General features: G+C 44.7%; 1 protein-coding gene across 4 annotated transcripts in view; it reads left to right on the forward strand.

The window, feature by feature from the left end:
• LOC119457902 (RNA-binding protein 25) overlaps nt 1–16,205 on the forward strand; it is a 47,460-nt gene that overhangs the window by 19,504 nt on the left and 11,751 nt on the right. For 3 of the 4 annotated variants that reach the window (XM_037719664.2, XM_037719668.2, XM_037719665.2), the window contains 4 exons: nt 10,401–10,777; nt 11,656–11,767; nt 12,261–12,350; nt 14,290–14,363. In XM_037719664.2, the coding sequence (XP_037575592.1) occupies nt 10,401–10,777; nt 11,656–11,767; nt 12,261–12,350; nt 14,290–14,363 (653 nt within the window). Of the gene's footprint in view, nt 1–563; nt 587–10,400; nt 10,778–11,655; nt 11,768–12,260; nt 12,351–14,289; nt 14,364–16,205 lie in introns of all 4 variants that reach the window. The other variant, XM_037719667.2, reaches the window with a different exon arrangement.

Here is a 16,205-nt window from a genome sequence, read left to right on the forward strand (position 1 = left end):
ACTTCCTTAACATGTCTGAAAAACATGTCCAGTTCCTTGTGCGTTTAATGGGATGAGCTGATTATAACACTGGTACTAACACTGAGAGCCTTTCGAGAAATTCGCTGCAGTGGGCTTGTTTTCGGCACACAGTGAAGGCAGTGCACGTCGTTGCATTGTGGTCGTAAGGGGGAGTGGGGCCATGCGTAATGAATTCTACATTATCGGAGCTGGCTAACATACAGATCATTAACAGCTTTGCTGTGCAGCTTATCATTTTCGACATGTGAAGTTTATGACTAGGAGACTAAATTCAACCGATGCATTTGAAGCATTTAAACAGCAGTGTAAAGATCTATATTATTATTTCAATTCGAGTTTGCTGATTTAGGCTAAAAAGAAATAGTATTTGCATGTTTCGATAACTTTTGTGGCTTGTAACACTCTGGCTATAGTTGATGTGCAGGGAATAGGCAACTTTTTTTTTTTTTTTTCCTGCTGGTGTAAGCCCATCAAGACTTAATGTTACCCAACCTGGGTTTAATTCAAGTTTGTTCCTTTCTTTTTCTTTCCCTTACTTTTAGTGGAAAATCTCTCCGATACTGTAGTGAGTGCCTTTCGTTTTTCATTTTAAAAGACACTTATTTAATACTGCACCAAGCCAGGGCCATTGCATGAAAATTCTCTTTAACTTCCTGTTCCTTAGGCCTAGCATTCAGCAGATTGCCTACTATTGCTGCATACATATTGGGCTAGATGCTTCTACTTGGAGATGGGCACATCGTGAATATTAACATATTTTAACTGCATTTGCATGCCTTGCACCTACATTTTACGAGCGAAAGATGTCACGTAAGCATGGTCTTTTGGAACTTCTTGCAGCCCTGCTTGCTCTCAGTAGCACTGAATTAAATCCCAAAAGTAGATTTTGGTTTTGGATTAACGAGCAGCATTATTTTGTGGTATTGAATTTATAGCTGCAGTTATGTATTGCTGACAAAATATTTTAGAAGTTTGGGATGGCTTTCTAGAGTTTGACCATATTGAGCAATCTTTCCCATGGCAGCAGTCGGAACAGGGCTTGCCGCCACCCTCCCCTCCCCATTTTTTTATTTGTCACCTATTAAAATGTTTAAAAAAATCTTTACGAAGTCTTATGTTTGTGCCTGTCAAAATATGGCTCGTAGTTCTGGCACCTACTACATAAAAATGAATTGTTTATTAATAAACTGCAAAGCATCTCCTAATGGCGTTCTAATAAGGCTTGACACTGTATGCTTGCTCATACATTAATTTGAATATATTATTTTGGCCTACTGCATAACCACTGACAAAATAGCTATGGCCAATTGGAGAGGATCTAAGCAAGACACTAATATGTGTGGCGCTGCCTGGCATATGCAGTGATTGTTTTGTTAGGCCTAAAGGTGTCAAAATCGTCACGGTAAAAATTAACTGTCGAGAGTCGCTGCTGAAACTTTTTGTTGAGTCATTCACACGAGCTGCACAAAGCCTGCAGGGCTTAGTAGGAAACGCGACGTCTCTGCGCAGACTTGTTTTTGCTGTAGTGGTGATTTGTTAGGCCTAATGTTGTCGCAATGGACAAGATAAAGAAAAGCTGCTACAAGTCATTCCCAGCACTGTCCTGTTGTTGGATCATTTACACAAGCTGCAGAAAGGCCTTAGCATCAAGTCCGAAAGATGGCATGTGTAAACAGAATTAGAGCATTCTTGTAGCCATGATTTATTTAGTTCGGCCTAGTGGTGTTGGTACAGAAAAGCTATAGACTGTTAAATCAATGCAAATACTACCCCTTTTGTGGCTCAATTGAACAGTCTGTGCAAAGCCTGCAGGGTCAACTTCAAAATATGGCATGTGCGCACAAAAGCTTAACATTTTCACTGCAGCAGTGATGCAGTATGTTAGGGCTAATAGTCTCAGAACATACTAGGTAAGAAACTGCGAAAAACCATTGCCGATACAGTTTTGTTTGCATCATGTATGTAAGCTGCCAAAAGACAGCAGTGCCAAGTCCAAATAATTGCATGTGCACTCTAGTCTGAAAGTTGCCCGTTGCATTTTGTGGACGCCATTTTTTTTTACAGGCTAGTATTTTATAGCATATGCAGTCTAATTTCCTTTTTTTGCATGTCGCATACTTGCGCTTTTTTATTCAGTTTAGTACTGCTGCAGTCTACCACTCTGTCGTGATTGTCATCACTGTTCGCTTGGCACTGTGGCAGAAATGCCGTCGCCTGTTGATGCCAACGCGTCCAGTACTAGTTGCACAAAATCTCTCAAAGGCAACTTAGCGAGGTTACTTCCCACAGTTTCTCATCAACCTTAAAACTATTTGCATTTGCCACTTGTCTGCTAGTCCTAAAATACCGTGGCGAAGGTTATGTTTTGTGGTCCACAATAGAAAATAGAGCAGCCGACATAGATACTTGCCCACTGGGCTGAGAATGCACAAATCGCTATTGTTTGCGTGTTCTGCCGTCAGCAGAAAGACTTCCGTGAGACGAGGAAACAGCTGTCTAGCATCTGTTTGTTGAGCGTGCACAGTAGTAGCATTGCTGTTTCGGTTGATGGTGAGAACTGCTGTCTACTTGCCTAATGATGATCCTTTCACTGGCTGCTTCGTGGGATGTGGAGACGTCAGAATATACTGCGATGATGGCGACGGTTTCTGCATTTGCCAGATAAGCCAGGCTGACATGTACGCTGTATGTTTTGTTTGAAGCTTAGGTCATCGTATGCCATCTCATTTAGGATCGGTAAACTGGCAAGAAAAGTGCACATTATTTAATTGTGGTTATGCGAGATATTATACAAGGTAATGCGGGTTTGGTTCTGCCCGGCATGAGCTGTAGACCTGTGCTTTAGCAAGCAGCAAAAGTGCTTGCGCCATTTCTCTCTCTCTTTTTTTTTTTTTCTCGCCCGCATTTTGTCTGCTCTGTAGAAAACGTCGTGTTCCACTCCACTCTCTAGAGCTTGTGAGAACCTTGGGGTGTGGGTCTGCTATAGCGATTTCAGAACAGCATAGTGCTAACAACGCTACACAAGAAGGTCACATGGATGCACCGACACATGTTTAAGTACCCTTTTCGCATCTTTTATCTTCTTTCGGCTACGCTTGACTTCCAAGAGGGTGCACCAACAAGACTGCATCGCAGCCCTAGTTGCTACAGTAGCCTTGTTTTGAAGCCTATGGGCGAGCTTTGATCACAAATGGCCTGTATGGTCCTGAGGGCGCCGTAATCTGCTTTATTGTGTGTGCGTGTGAGCACGTGTCTGCATGCGTGAAGCCAACATCTCCCCGGATGGTGCTACCAGCAATAGCAGGTCAGTGCCCGTTTCCATTCTCGCATGCTTCGGCTTTCCCCACCCCCTTTTTCTGACCTTGCGGACGCATGCCCTTTCGGTTGACCTCTAACGCTGCTCCTAGGCCCCCGGCAGCAACTCGGAGCAGGTGAGCCGTCTTATTTTCTTGTTCGCTCTCTGCTCGGCCACGCGGCGTGCGTCAAATCCAGTGCAGACGTGTAGGGGCCACGCCGGTTGCTGAGATGGGTAAGTCACTCTCCCCACGTAAGAGGAAGACGCAAGCAGCTCTCGCAAAACGTTGTGCGGCAACACAGAACCAAGCGGCTGCTGTTCTTCTTCCTTCCATGTTTTTGTTCATTGGTGAGTGAGAAGAATGCTTGTTTGCCTCGCGACTCGTACCGCCACTGCCAGCGCATCCGTCTGTGGTCTCGGAACATCCGTGCCAAGTGAATTTTTTTTTTTTATGTGCGTGCACAGTCGGGCCTACTTATATCGAACTTGGGGTAATTCGGATTATCTTCTGTAGATCAAACCATGGGCTTCTAAAGATTGCATTTTAGTGCCTTTAAAGGAGCAATTACGCACATTTTTAAGGTAGAAACTCGGCCACACATTTAGCACATGTAAGACAATCACACTTACTTAGCATCGAGGCTGGGAAACACTTCTAGGATATCTTAAGCTGAAGCTAAACTGTGCCAAACTTGGCATCAACGACATGACGTCATCGACAGAGCGAAATTAACTCACGCTTAGCAATAAGGCACGATATGGTGCTGTTGCTCGTAAAAAAAAAATAAAACGAGTGCTGTTTGTGTTTCATCTGGCTACCTTCACATGTGGCTGCCATAGTGATCGCAAGAACTAAGCGAGTCAGCACATAGTGATCTCACAATTTTCCAAGCCCCGAAACAAAAACTGTTTCTAGAAGCAAGTATTATAGTTAATTTATTGGGGCACTCTTGCATTTCCAGTGCTTTTTTCTGAGGTTTGGATGGTTCTAGGCTATCCTTTAATGGAAAAAAAAAGACAAGTAAAAAATTTGCGTCAGTACTTCTCTAATGCCCTTGGGCCTTGTTTGTTGAGCAGTGGTCAGCGGTGATCATGGGTTGTCCAGGTGGGTCCTATATACGTGTACATACCTGGTCAGTATTCATGCAGTGATTAGCTTTGGGACCCAGTCACTGACCCCTGCTGTACAGTTTTCGTTTTAAAGACTCTGTCTTGTGGTACTTTTTTCAGCCGATAAGCACTGGAAAAAAACCACTGGTGCGTACATGTGGTTTGCTTAACTTGTCGCAAATTCAAGCGGCTTAACACTTAACGAATTCAGAGTTCTTCGTTCAGCAAGGTTGTCGGAGGAAATTTATACGAAATATGAGTCTTTATTACATCTTGCGTAACACAGCTGTTGTATATTGTGTTAGGAATATATTGCGAGGTTCTGCAATCTCTTCCGAGTTCGATATATCTGGGCTCGGCTGTATGCTATGCACTGAAGGAAGTGGGCCTTGTGGAGGGCTTCCAAGATGTAAAAGGGCATGTGTCTCACATGCTTGTTGGCGCTTCGCGACTCCATTTGTGTTTTAGTTTAGCAATTGGTCCAGAGAATTGCGAACACTGTTCCGAATCATTTACGAAGCCAAACAAGTTTTTATCATTTTGAGTGATGTTGGCAGGTTTGCTGGTTGCGTAGTTCTAAGCTGTGTCAAAACAAAGCCTTTGCAGTAGCATTCGCTGAGGCACCATCATGGCAATACCATACAGTGCTGCTCACGCATTGACTATTTCATGCGCTGTCGCAAGCTAATAGAAGTGCAAAACACCTCTTGTAAGTAATGAACATAAAGTGCAAAATTGCACCACTAACATATCTGTGCATGCTAAGCATGCCGCCATCACATGAAGCCGCAAAAAAATAAAAGGCGAATGGCTGTTCCAGTTAACTTTAACTGGGCAGCATTTAATTTGTGCGCAGTACAGTCTGCCAAAAGTTTTTGAAGCCAGTGTGCAAAGGATAAGGTCTGAAAACTTGTTACAAGGACTCCTTTAACATTCCTGGCGCTCCAAAGCTTGGCACAGTGAGAAATCGGAATAAAAAGTGCGGTCGCTCTGTGAATTTCTGAGGCTTTCGGAACAGCAGGAGTTCTTGAGGAGGCACCCCATGACTTGGCGACAGGTTTTGGTCTTGCGTGCACTGGATTTAAAAAAAAACTTTAGGACAGATTGCATGTGGTTGGTTGCTCCCCCTGGTGCTTATGGCGGCAGCTGGTTCGAGATTGGTAGGGCTGTGCTCAGGTGGTTTGGGATAAGATATGGATTAGCATGCAAGCCTTACATTTATTATAGTGTCACTCTTTGCAACGGCTTGGCCCGCTGCGAACCTTGCCTTGAAGACCACTTTTGAGGCCATGTTTGTTTGCAGGTCAGACATGCTTAGTGTTTGATGTAAGCTGGCTTCCATGCTTTACAGTCTAGTGGGCCATTAAACTATTATTTCTAAGACAAGCACATTTATGTGGCAAGTTATATTGCAATTTGTTTTTCTTCTTTGTCATGACTTTGATTTGTTTTTCAACTTGGAAGTTGAGGATTCAGCGCAGCTGTAGCGCCATTTCACTGCATGTTACACGGTGTCACTTTTTTTTTTTTTTCTTAACTGCATATGCACCACTCATAATTAGGTCCTCGCTTTGTGATTGTCTTGTAGTGAACATGCACACGACGGTCACATCGCAGATTATGACCAGGTTTTTTTATAGTTGCTCTCATATTGTATTTATCATTTTTCTTCTTGAACTCTTGGAACAGTGACCAGGGAGCATGTTTCATTTTACTTTATGCGTTTTCGATTTGAGTAAGTGACCTTTTTATAGTATTTCTTTTATGGCTTTTCTGTGGATTGGAAAACATTCAACAGTGACATTTAAACCCGGCTGCTAATACAGGTGAATGTATAGTGTAAACTGTATTTGCACCTGGAACAGAACGTTGCAGAAACAAAACTGCCTTTGTTTAAACAGCGCAACAGAAGACAAAAAAAAAAAAGAATGTGCAACTGAGCTGTCAGGGATGTTACAAGAAGAAAATCTGGTTTATTATTATTCAGAATTTAAACAAGAAAGAAAATTCTGTACGTTTGGCTCACCCAACTTAGTCAAGTCGGGGCAGTTCCACTTCAGCTTGCCATTTGCTTGTTGCATTAAAAAAATTTTTATATTCCAAGGAAGAACATAGCAATACAGCAAGCACAGTACTTCTCAGAATGCAAAAACCTGGATTTGCCCTTTAATGCCAACCTTAAGGTGCGGATATAGTATGGCATTTTCGGTGTGCCAGGCGGGGGACGGCAAAGTTGGATACGTCACTCCAGCGATGCCAGGGTTGCTGAAAATTTGCTCCTGTATAGTTTGGTGCGTTGAGCAGGGCCCACAACGCAAGCACACAAGTACGCGGCCAGCGGTAACTTTATGTTCGGGGGACGTGCAAGCTCGACACCGAAGTGTAGGCCAGCAGAAAGCCCAACTGTAGGTCGGCACGTTGCCAGCCAGCCAAGCTAACACGCAATGCACTCTGGTCTAGCGGCTCTAGTGTTAAATAAAACATGTTGCATTCCGGCACCAAGAAGCTCCGAACGCCGCCGGTCACACAGATTGCATCGGATGCCAGACTGGCGTGTCCAGTTTTAGCCAGTGTAGCGAAACTGCGCCGCTCGTGGTTGCGCCAGACTATATCCACGCCTTTAGTTATGCTCGTTTAATGTGTGGTTTTATATCTCTCAGCAACATTTTACATTATTAATGGGCTGTAACTGCCCGACATATGGAATACAACATGTGATGACTTTTTTTTTTTTTTTCACCTAATGCAAACACAGGTCAAAAGCTTTTTGAGTAGATCCAAACTTGCCCGTTGCTTTGTGTTATACCTTATTGAAAAATTTTTTCGTCATGCCTTGCAGCATCCTGAAGTCATTCTCTCTTTTTTATTCGAACTGTTCCCCGTCATGTGCTTCTATAAGACCTTGCCTTTGTTTATGGAGACTTGCTGTTGCATATTTGATTTTTTTTCAACATCTTTGATAAGTTTGTGAATTGCCGTGTGCAAGTCTCTGTTCACAGCAGGAGAAGGGATACACTTTTGTGGCCTCTGCCATCGGTCATGTAAGATTTCCTTCATTCGCACAATATTTGCTTACGTTAAGAAAAGGGAACAGCAACTTTGATGTGTAAAAGATGTGTATGTACTTGTGCATTTACTTTGTCATTTTTTAAATTGTTTGCGAGTTTGAGTCTTGTTTGTGGAACGCATGCTTTTAGGCGGGACACAGCCACGAGTCCGGTATCTTATCCGCTAACTGAGTGTTCGATGCTGTGCCTCTTGGCGTCATGTGAAAAAAAAAAGGTAACGAGAAAGAAAAAAAAACGAAACCAGCCACCTTCTTTCCTGCTTGTGGTGTCTTCACGTGTGCCGTAGGGGGGTCACTCAGGCGAGTTCGTTTAAATCTGTTGTCATTGCTGCTACTGCCTGCCTGCAGCTGTAGTTGTGTGGTTAACTTTGCCATAGTTTTCATTGTGTGTAAGCTTAGCTCACTTGCCACATTTTGTAGTAGCCAACGTGTGTGTCGCCAAGGTTGTTATGGGCACAGTTAGTTGCACGGGCACATTAACCGTGGTCAAGTTGAATCTTTTGCTACAGCCTACCACGGTAACACGGAAACCTTTAACTGCATTATTAGCGTTAATCACGTTAACTTGTGGGGACTGAAAGGGTCTGAAAAATGCTTTTGATAAGAGGAAGCAAGTCATTCCTGCACCCCAGTTGACCTTGCCATCAGGTGGCACTAACATGGCAACACTCGCTCCACCTTTCTCATCGTAGCTGCGTGACCGCGACACTGCCTCCCACCGCCGCACACGTATCAGGTGGGGAAGCCGAACATCTGGAGGCACGATATGTTGTGCGGGGAAGCTGAACGTCAGTAGTGATAGCTCTGCAGAGGAGACAAATATCGAGCGTCTCCACACAGTGGCACTGCATGCGTAGCTAAGGCTAAGTCGTTCTTGTAACGAATCGTGACCCCTCTAAGCTGTAGCTGAGCTTCAGCCTAACTGCAGTTAATGTGCCTTTGTAAATAGGTTATGCCTTAGCCCTAGCTTAGTCTGGCGCATGCATGCTTAAAAAAGCTCTGCCAGGGATTATTGTGCTTAGTTTTTTGCTTAGCTCCATCTTTAAAGCTGCTCGGATGTGCAATGTGCTCAAAGGTAGTGGTAATCACGTAACGGTTTAGTTTAAGCTTTGTCAAGGCCCACTGCAGTTAACTCTTCACCAACATGGCATCATTTTATATGCTCAAGTTGCATACATATCTACCAAGAATGTGTTCTGTGCAGTGACATTACTTTGCATTACAGTGAGTTGAGGGCCAATGCAGCATAACTTCCCCATTTTACAGCATTTCGTCTACAGTGATATATTCGAAAAATTATCTTCGCTAGACTAGTTAGAATAGAATATAATCACTGTTGCTTTCCATCTGCAGCATTTGTCGAAATTTCCAGCAAAAGAAGCGGTGTACCATACGTGTGTCACGTATGGTACAAGAATATTGTAGTGTAGCAGTTGATAAGCAACGTTAATTAAATCTGCACATCTTGGCAGACTGCTGCAGCTGTGCTTGTTTCCAGATGATACAGATTTCACTCGGTTTCAGTCAAATGTCATAACAGCTTAACTTGAAACATGCAGCTGCTGTCCCAAGTTTGTGGGTTATTGCAGCTAGTCTTCTCTTTTGAGAAACTTGAAATACAGCTAGGAATTAAGTGTGTATTTATGCACACCAGCCCTGATTTGATTCGGAACTGAACTTGAAACTAGTGATTACCTTTTAAGCTTTTAGGCAGAAAAAAAATCACTATGAAAAGTTGGAACTTGACCTCCAAGAATCGATTACGATCGATTAATTATGATTTGCAGTCATAATTCTTCTTGTAAAGAAGCCATAGTTTATAGAGTGGTTTATAAAGTGCACTTTGCTGGTGAAGAAAGAATTAGCAGTTGTGTTCTGTCAAGGAATGTCAAAGCCTAACCTTGGCAGTTAATGTAATTCCCCACTTTCAACATAGGAGGCCATACAGATTTTTTTAGGGTGTTTTATTAAAATTTTTAATATAGAAAATTGGTGTTTTGACTACGCAGTTCGAGGGCAGGAGCTCTGTGTATGGATAATGCCGTGAGGAAAGTATAGCACTGTTGTGCTTAACTACATATATCCTGTTATGTGCAGCGAACTAATTGCACCAGGACACCAGTACTTGACCGCAGTGTTATGAGCCGCTTTGCATCAGAACACCAGTACTTGGTCGCGGTGTTATGAGCTGCTTTGTGGCATAGTTTTGTTCTCGGCGGTAGCAACCGTGCTTCGCAGTAGTTGAGTTTGCATGCACTGTCAGTCTGGAAGCATGCGCAGTTACAACAGTCTATTGCATAAATGTAATATTCGTAGTGTCAGCGCATCTGCCGAAACACTAGCACCTAGATCAAAAGGTCAGTTAGCAATTCTTTGAGTTGTGTTTGGGTGGGCTGGTTTGGTGGGTTGGTTGGAATGTAGCCCAAGGTTTTAAAACAGCAGCATAGTGACAGGACGTGGCAAATCAGATGCGCACCGCTCGGCGACTAGCAGCTACTCCTCAGCAAATGGGTTATGCAGATATCCACATTGCGAAACAATTTTTGTTGCAACAGGCACCTGTTCTCTTTCAGTTATGTCTTTGTTCAAAAGTGTGCACTTATGCAACTTGCAAAAACAAACCAACTATCCCAGTGACACATTCTCCTAAAGTAGAGAAACTTTTGTGAATGGTGAACTGCCATCACGTGGTTTTCATTGTGATTTTGGAGTTTGCTACCATCCAAGCAAGGAATAAGAAATGAATTGATTGGTTGCTAGTAGTCACTCGGCGCGCATCTGGTTTCCCGTATCCTGCTTTAGCACTGTTTTGGCCGTAATAATCCCGTTTTAGAGCGAAAGAAGAAAACGAAACTATGCACGAAGCTTGAAGTCCGTCTCGGCCGTCTTGTTTTTCGTTGTTTCCAGAAACAGCAGGAGGAAGACCGCGATCGGGAGCGGGAGCGGCGCCGAGAGCGCAAGGAACGGCGGGAGCGAGAACGCAGCCCGGATCGGTCGCGCAGCAACCGCAGCGACCGCGACAAGGACCGATCGCGCGACTTGGCCAAGGATGACCGGGCCGACGAGAGGTCCAGCCGGGACCGGGATCGAGACAGGGATCGAGAGTCGTCTCGCGAGCCCAAGGCATCATCCGACTCGGTGCAGCCGGCTTCTTCGTCGACGACGCAGCCGCCACCCTCCCGGTCGGACAGGGCGCCTTCCAAGTCCCGCTCCGAGTCTCCCGAGCGCGACTGGGTGCGAGAGCGAGAACGGGAGAGGGAACGGGAACTTCGGGAGGTGATGAGGTGCGTCAGCATTTTCTGCAGTCCTCTCTCTGGTCTCTCGGGTGTGTTACGCACATCTCTGGCCTTAACCCTTGAAGGGCTTTTTAAACTTTTTAAAAAAATTTTGAAAAAAAAAAGTGTACCAAAATGGCTGTTTGGCCAGTGGGCCCCCACGTGATGTGCTTCCATAACGCGGTTAAAATGCACAAATATGATTGCAAATATTATTGAAAATGTAATTTAGTAATAAAAAACGGGTGATCATAGTGTCTACCGCCACACCAGCTCTGTCTTGAAAGAAAAGAAAACACTCATTCTCTGTACACGAGAAAGTGTTAGAAAAGTGGCTAGAGATTCATGAGGAGGTGGACTCATCATTGGCCAAGAAGTGACGATTGTTCATGAAGCACTGAGATCCCATGACGGGTTAAAGAACACGAAAGAGAAAATAAGTTCTGCTGTATTAGTAAATTACACTCTGCAATTCTAAAAAAAAAAAGCTATTACTACCATGAGAGTAGGCTTGATTAGGCCTAGGTTTTTTTATTTAGATTGTGTTCTGGAAAGAAGCAGAGGCTGAACTTGGGTAGTTTAGATAACTCATACTGTGCCACAGCAGCCTAAGTATGATAACATACTTTGAAAACCGGAACATCACATTGATGTACCAGTGCTTGGATTGTGGCGTGAAATTTTGTTAAATGGTAAGTTTCGCCTTCATTTCTTTTCTTTCTAGTGTAACAAGTATCTTACTGTGAATGTATTGAAGATGGAGTTTTCAAAGTACTATGCTTTATCAGTTTGATGTAGTGTTTTCCTTTAGTGTTCCTTGGCACTGAAGCCTAATTCCTTAAAACCACATATGGGCTTATGACACGGTTCTTCTGTTCTCGGCGCAGGCCCCGAGATTCAGAACGTGACTGGGAGCGCGAGAGGGAAGAGGAAGAGGAGGCGTATGAGCGCAAGAAGCTGGAGAGGAAGCTGCGCGAAAAAGAAGCTGCCTACCAGGAGGTGAGCTCGGCACACTGAAACACTTCCCTGCCCTCCCCAATCCATAATTACGTCATTACAGATAAGCTCGAGCTTTGCTTCTTGGAACTTCGGGTGGGCCATATTCTTGTACAGCAGCTTTCGGGGACACCTTTTACTTCTTGCGAGTGACTAACACTGATTGAATCGGCGTGTCCAAGTAAGGGGCACTCTTGGCACAATGCCAGGAGCGCTGTGGCCCGTCGGCACCGATGGGTACAGTGCTATTCATGCAAAATATTGTGCAAGTGGAAGTATCTCTGGTAACGGTTGTCAAAGATTACCGCCCCAGTACAATAATGTGCTGCCTATTCAAAGCAGAGCATGCAAAAAGAACGCACTGCTGGTTTAGAGCCAGCATCCGCATCATGAGTGTCAAGGTTTTCAGAACTGAGGGCGACAAGGTATCTAAACGCAGTGAAACCTATCGTGATAGAAATGTTGCCTTTTTCTTCCCATCCTTTTCACTCTGCAGAGGTTGCGCAATTGGGAAGCCAGGGAGCGACGAAAGGCCAAAGAGTATGAGAAGGAGCGGTTAAAGGAGGAAGAGAGGCAGGCTGAAGAGGTGAGTAAAAACTCTGCTTCATACATACCAGGCCGTGCTGTGGAGACCTCTCTTTCTCTCTCTGCTTGCATTCGCGACCAAAGAATAGAGTGCATCATTCGTTACAGAGTTAGGTACACAGTCAAACCTCGATATAACAAAGTTGTACTTGCAGTGGAAAAACTTCGTTATATTGCGAATTTCGTTAATTCGAGGTTTTGTTAATTCAATAGAGCTAAGATTGGTGAATTAAAGTAGTTCGGTACATCGCAAATTTCGTTATATCGAGGTTTTACTGTACATTATAACTTCATAAGCCTTGCATTGATGTGCAAAATATACGGCGTAAATATTATATGGAAGGCACCCTACTGAAACGTTCTGTATGCTTTCTGTGTAATTATACAGAATTTATTTGGATTCGTACACATTCTGCATCCTTTCCATATGAATAGTACGGAAAATATAGAATTACAGTGCATACATATAGAATGCAGTGCATACGGAACGTTCCAGTAGGGCATACATGGCAGATCGAGCATGCTACAGTCAACGTCCGATTTCCCGGACGCCCGAAATTCCGGACATGCCTGATTTCCCGGACTCATCTGTGGCACCATCAAGTTCCCCATAGAGTCAATGTATTAAAAAGTCCGAAATTCCGGACGCTTATAGCCTTCGCCATCCGATTTCCCGGACTTTTTACTGTTAACCGCCGACCGAAAGTCACCACCGACGCCGCCATTTTGGCTGTTTTCATATCCTCGAACCCACCATACTCGCATCGCAGGTGTGGCCAGCAGCACCGCCGCACCGCGCCGCGGCTGCCGTAACCTCGAAACCGCACGTGTCAATCCGTTGCCAGCCGTAGCTTAGCCAAGCCAAACCTCACTGTGTTCGTTCGCGTGTTGTTTTGTCAGCTCTGCCAGCTCTGCGGTCGTGTCTGCGGTTGATCGTTTGCTGCTGCGCGCTATCTTCAGTGATCACGTTTCCCGACCTTCAGCATCCATCGAATTCCTAGCTGTTTCGTGCTGCGCTTTTCGTCGAGCGGATTCGCCGTTTACAGCGATGGCACCGACTGCTCCTTCGTCTTCGTCCGCGCCTTCGAACGAACTGCCAACCGCGAACTGCCCACCGTGGACGAACTGACAAAATGACGAACTGCCATCCGCGGACGTTGCCTTCGACGATCTGCGCGCTGCCAGCGTGTCGATTCCAGCCGGGATAACCTTTGAGGGCTTCGCCGACGCTGACAAAGACCTCGAGCTATGTGCGGAGTTGACCGATGACGAAATCATTCGTCAAGTTACGGAGGATTCCGACGACTCCGACACCGAGAACGAAGAGCCAGCTCCTACACAGCCAACGAGCTCGGAGTTGACGCGAGCACTGATGACACTGTCATCGGTGTACAGCGGCAACATGACGTTGACTGAAATTGAGGCAGACATGATCGCGGGCAAGCGGACCGTGCAAAAGAAAATAAGCGACTTCTTTGCGCCCAAGTGCTGACCTATGAGGTAGCGCCGGCCACGTCGTATCTTTTTTTTTTTTTTTTTTAACGGCTCTTTTCAGAGCCACCTAAACGATGCATTGGCTGAATAGCAATGAGAATCTTGTACTCTGGCCGTGACCCTCTCCGTCAGCGAAAAATACCTTCCAAAAAGGTGCGTTTTCAAGTGCATTCGTTTTTACGGACTGCCCGATTTTCCGGACGTTTTCGCGGTCCCTTGAGGTCCGGGAAATCGGACGTCGACTGTACTACGCAGCCCGGTGCCATGGTGCACCGCTTGCACTTGCAACCAAAAACGTAGTGCCAATGGGCGCCACAAACATGCGCAAATAACACATGATAAATGATGCACATGTAATGGCCTCAAATGTAAATCCTGCATTCCGTTTCACATTCGTGGGCCGTTTACTATTTGAGGCACTGAAAACTTGTGTGCATTCTCTGCAGGCGAAGGAAGCACGCAGGCTGAAAGAGTTCCTGGAAGACTATGAAGATGAGAGAGACGATGTCAAGTATTACAAGTGAGTGGGTGTATTCTTTTTTGCTATGACATCACTTAAATGGACACAAGAGTATTTGAGGAAGCAGTGTACAAATACTTAAAAGGGTAGACTTCGAATTGAATGCCGCAATATTTAAGTTTAGTGCTTGCAAATTTTGTGTGAGAGACCACGGTGCAGCACTTGCTGAGGAGTCTACTCGCATCACGCAACAAAAATATTGGGTAGCTAGGAATTGAGATGTATACCGCAGTGGCGCACCGCTGGGGGGGGGGGGGGGTTCGGGGGTTGTAACCCCCCCCCCTGAGGCCGACCTAACCCCCACTTTTGTTTAACCCCTTTTCTTTCCTTGCGCATTTAAGTACTGCAACTAAGATGTAAGACGCGCAATCGTCTGCACACTCGCAAAAAACGCATTTTTTGACAATTTTTCGTGATGAAATTGAAATTAGTGCTGTTTAGATGGTATTGGCAAACTGTCAACCCCCCCCCTGGCAGAGATCCTGGGTGCGCTACTGGTATACCGTATCTATCGAATATAAGGCGAGGCTTTTTCCCAAAATCTTTAGCCTCAAAGTCTCCTCCCTTCTTATACGCGAATTTTTCCTTTAGGTGGGGCTTCACGGCAAGGCAAATTTCGCTGTATGGTGTGGCTTTACAGCAGCGCACCGAAATGCTTTGAAGCCACACTATAAGGCGATATTTGCGCTGACGTGAAGCAACACCTAAAGGCAAAAATTCACGCATAACCAGCACTCCACGTGTTGGAGCTCCCTTGCCCCATATTTCATGGTCGCCATTTTGCGTATTGGCTGTGTAATTCAGTATTTCGGGCAATAGTCTGAATAATCTGTCGGCTACTCTTATATCGCCTTATATTAGTGTCCATACTTAAGGTTTTTTTTCTTGGGTCCTCCAACTGGCGCCCTTGTCTTATAACCGTCACTGCCTTATAATCGAATACGGTAGTATGGTCTACTAAGGGAACACCAAATTAGTGTGCCAGCACTGACAACTCAGCATGCAAAGGTCCAGAATATAGAGTAAAGTCTCTTTACAAGAGACACAATTATAAGAGACATTTGAAAATGGTTTGGTTGGTCTTCCTATTTTAACATTTTAACATTTTATTTTATTTTAACATTTTAACATCGCATTCAAGAGACACTCGGTTACTAAGGACAACTTTTTTAGGTCCCTAGAGTAAATCCTTCACTATTTAGGAGACAACCCAGACACGCTCGCACAACGCGGCGACGTCGCACCAACCGGTATCGCTGCAATTTTCATTCCCTTGGCTCTATTCTGTTCCGTTCCGCAGCCGGATGTCATTCCTGCATAGCTGCGACTACAGATTTCACCGAACTTCCTGTCGTTATGCTTTTATAATTGCTGTCGCGCTCCCACACCAACTCTGCGATACAGTACCATCGAGTAGGATTTCCGTCACAGCATCCACGGCGCTAGTCAAAGCTTTGTATGTCGGTAGTCAGACTCCAGAGACATCGCCATGTTTCCATGAGACAGCTCTGTTCACATCAAAGATGTGTTTAAACACCCTTTGATGCTGATGCATAATAAAGCCATCTAGTCCACCACCTCAGTGTCTTTAGATATTTTGGTTACAGAAGACCTGTTTCCCGTGTCTCTTGTAACGAGGTTTTACTGTATTCTTTATTGATAAAATGTCTGCCAAATAGAATCAAGTGCCTTTTTCCCTATGAAGCTGAAGAAATGTTACGTTGTCCTCAATACCAACGAGGTTTTCTGTCTAATAGTGGGCCATACTATGTTTAAAGGTATAAAAGACTCTTCCTGGCAACGTGTTGATAATGTGCCAATGATATGCTTGTTTGTGTGTAA

This window comes from Dermacentor silvarum, chromosome 7 (assembly GCF_013339745.2).
Source record: "Dermacentor silvarum isolate Dsil-2018 chromosome 7, BIME_Dsil_1.4, whole genome shotgun sequence".
NCBI classification, from domain to species: domain Eukaryota; kingdom Metazoa; phylum Arthropoda; class Arachnida; order Ixodida; family Ixodidae; genus Dermacentor; species Dermacentor silvarum.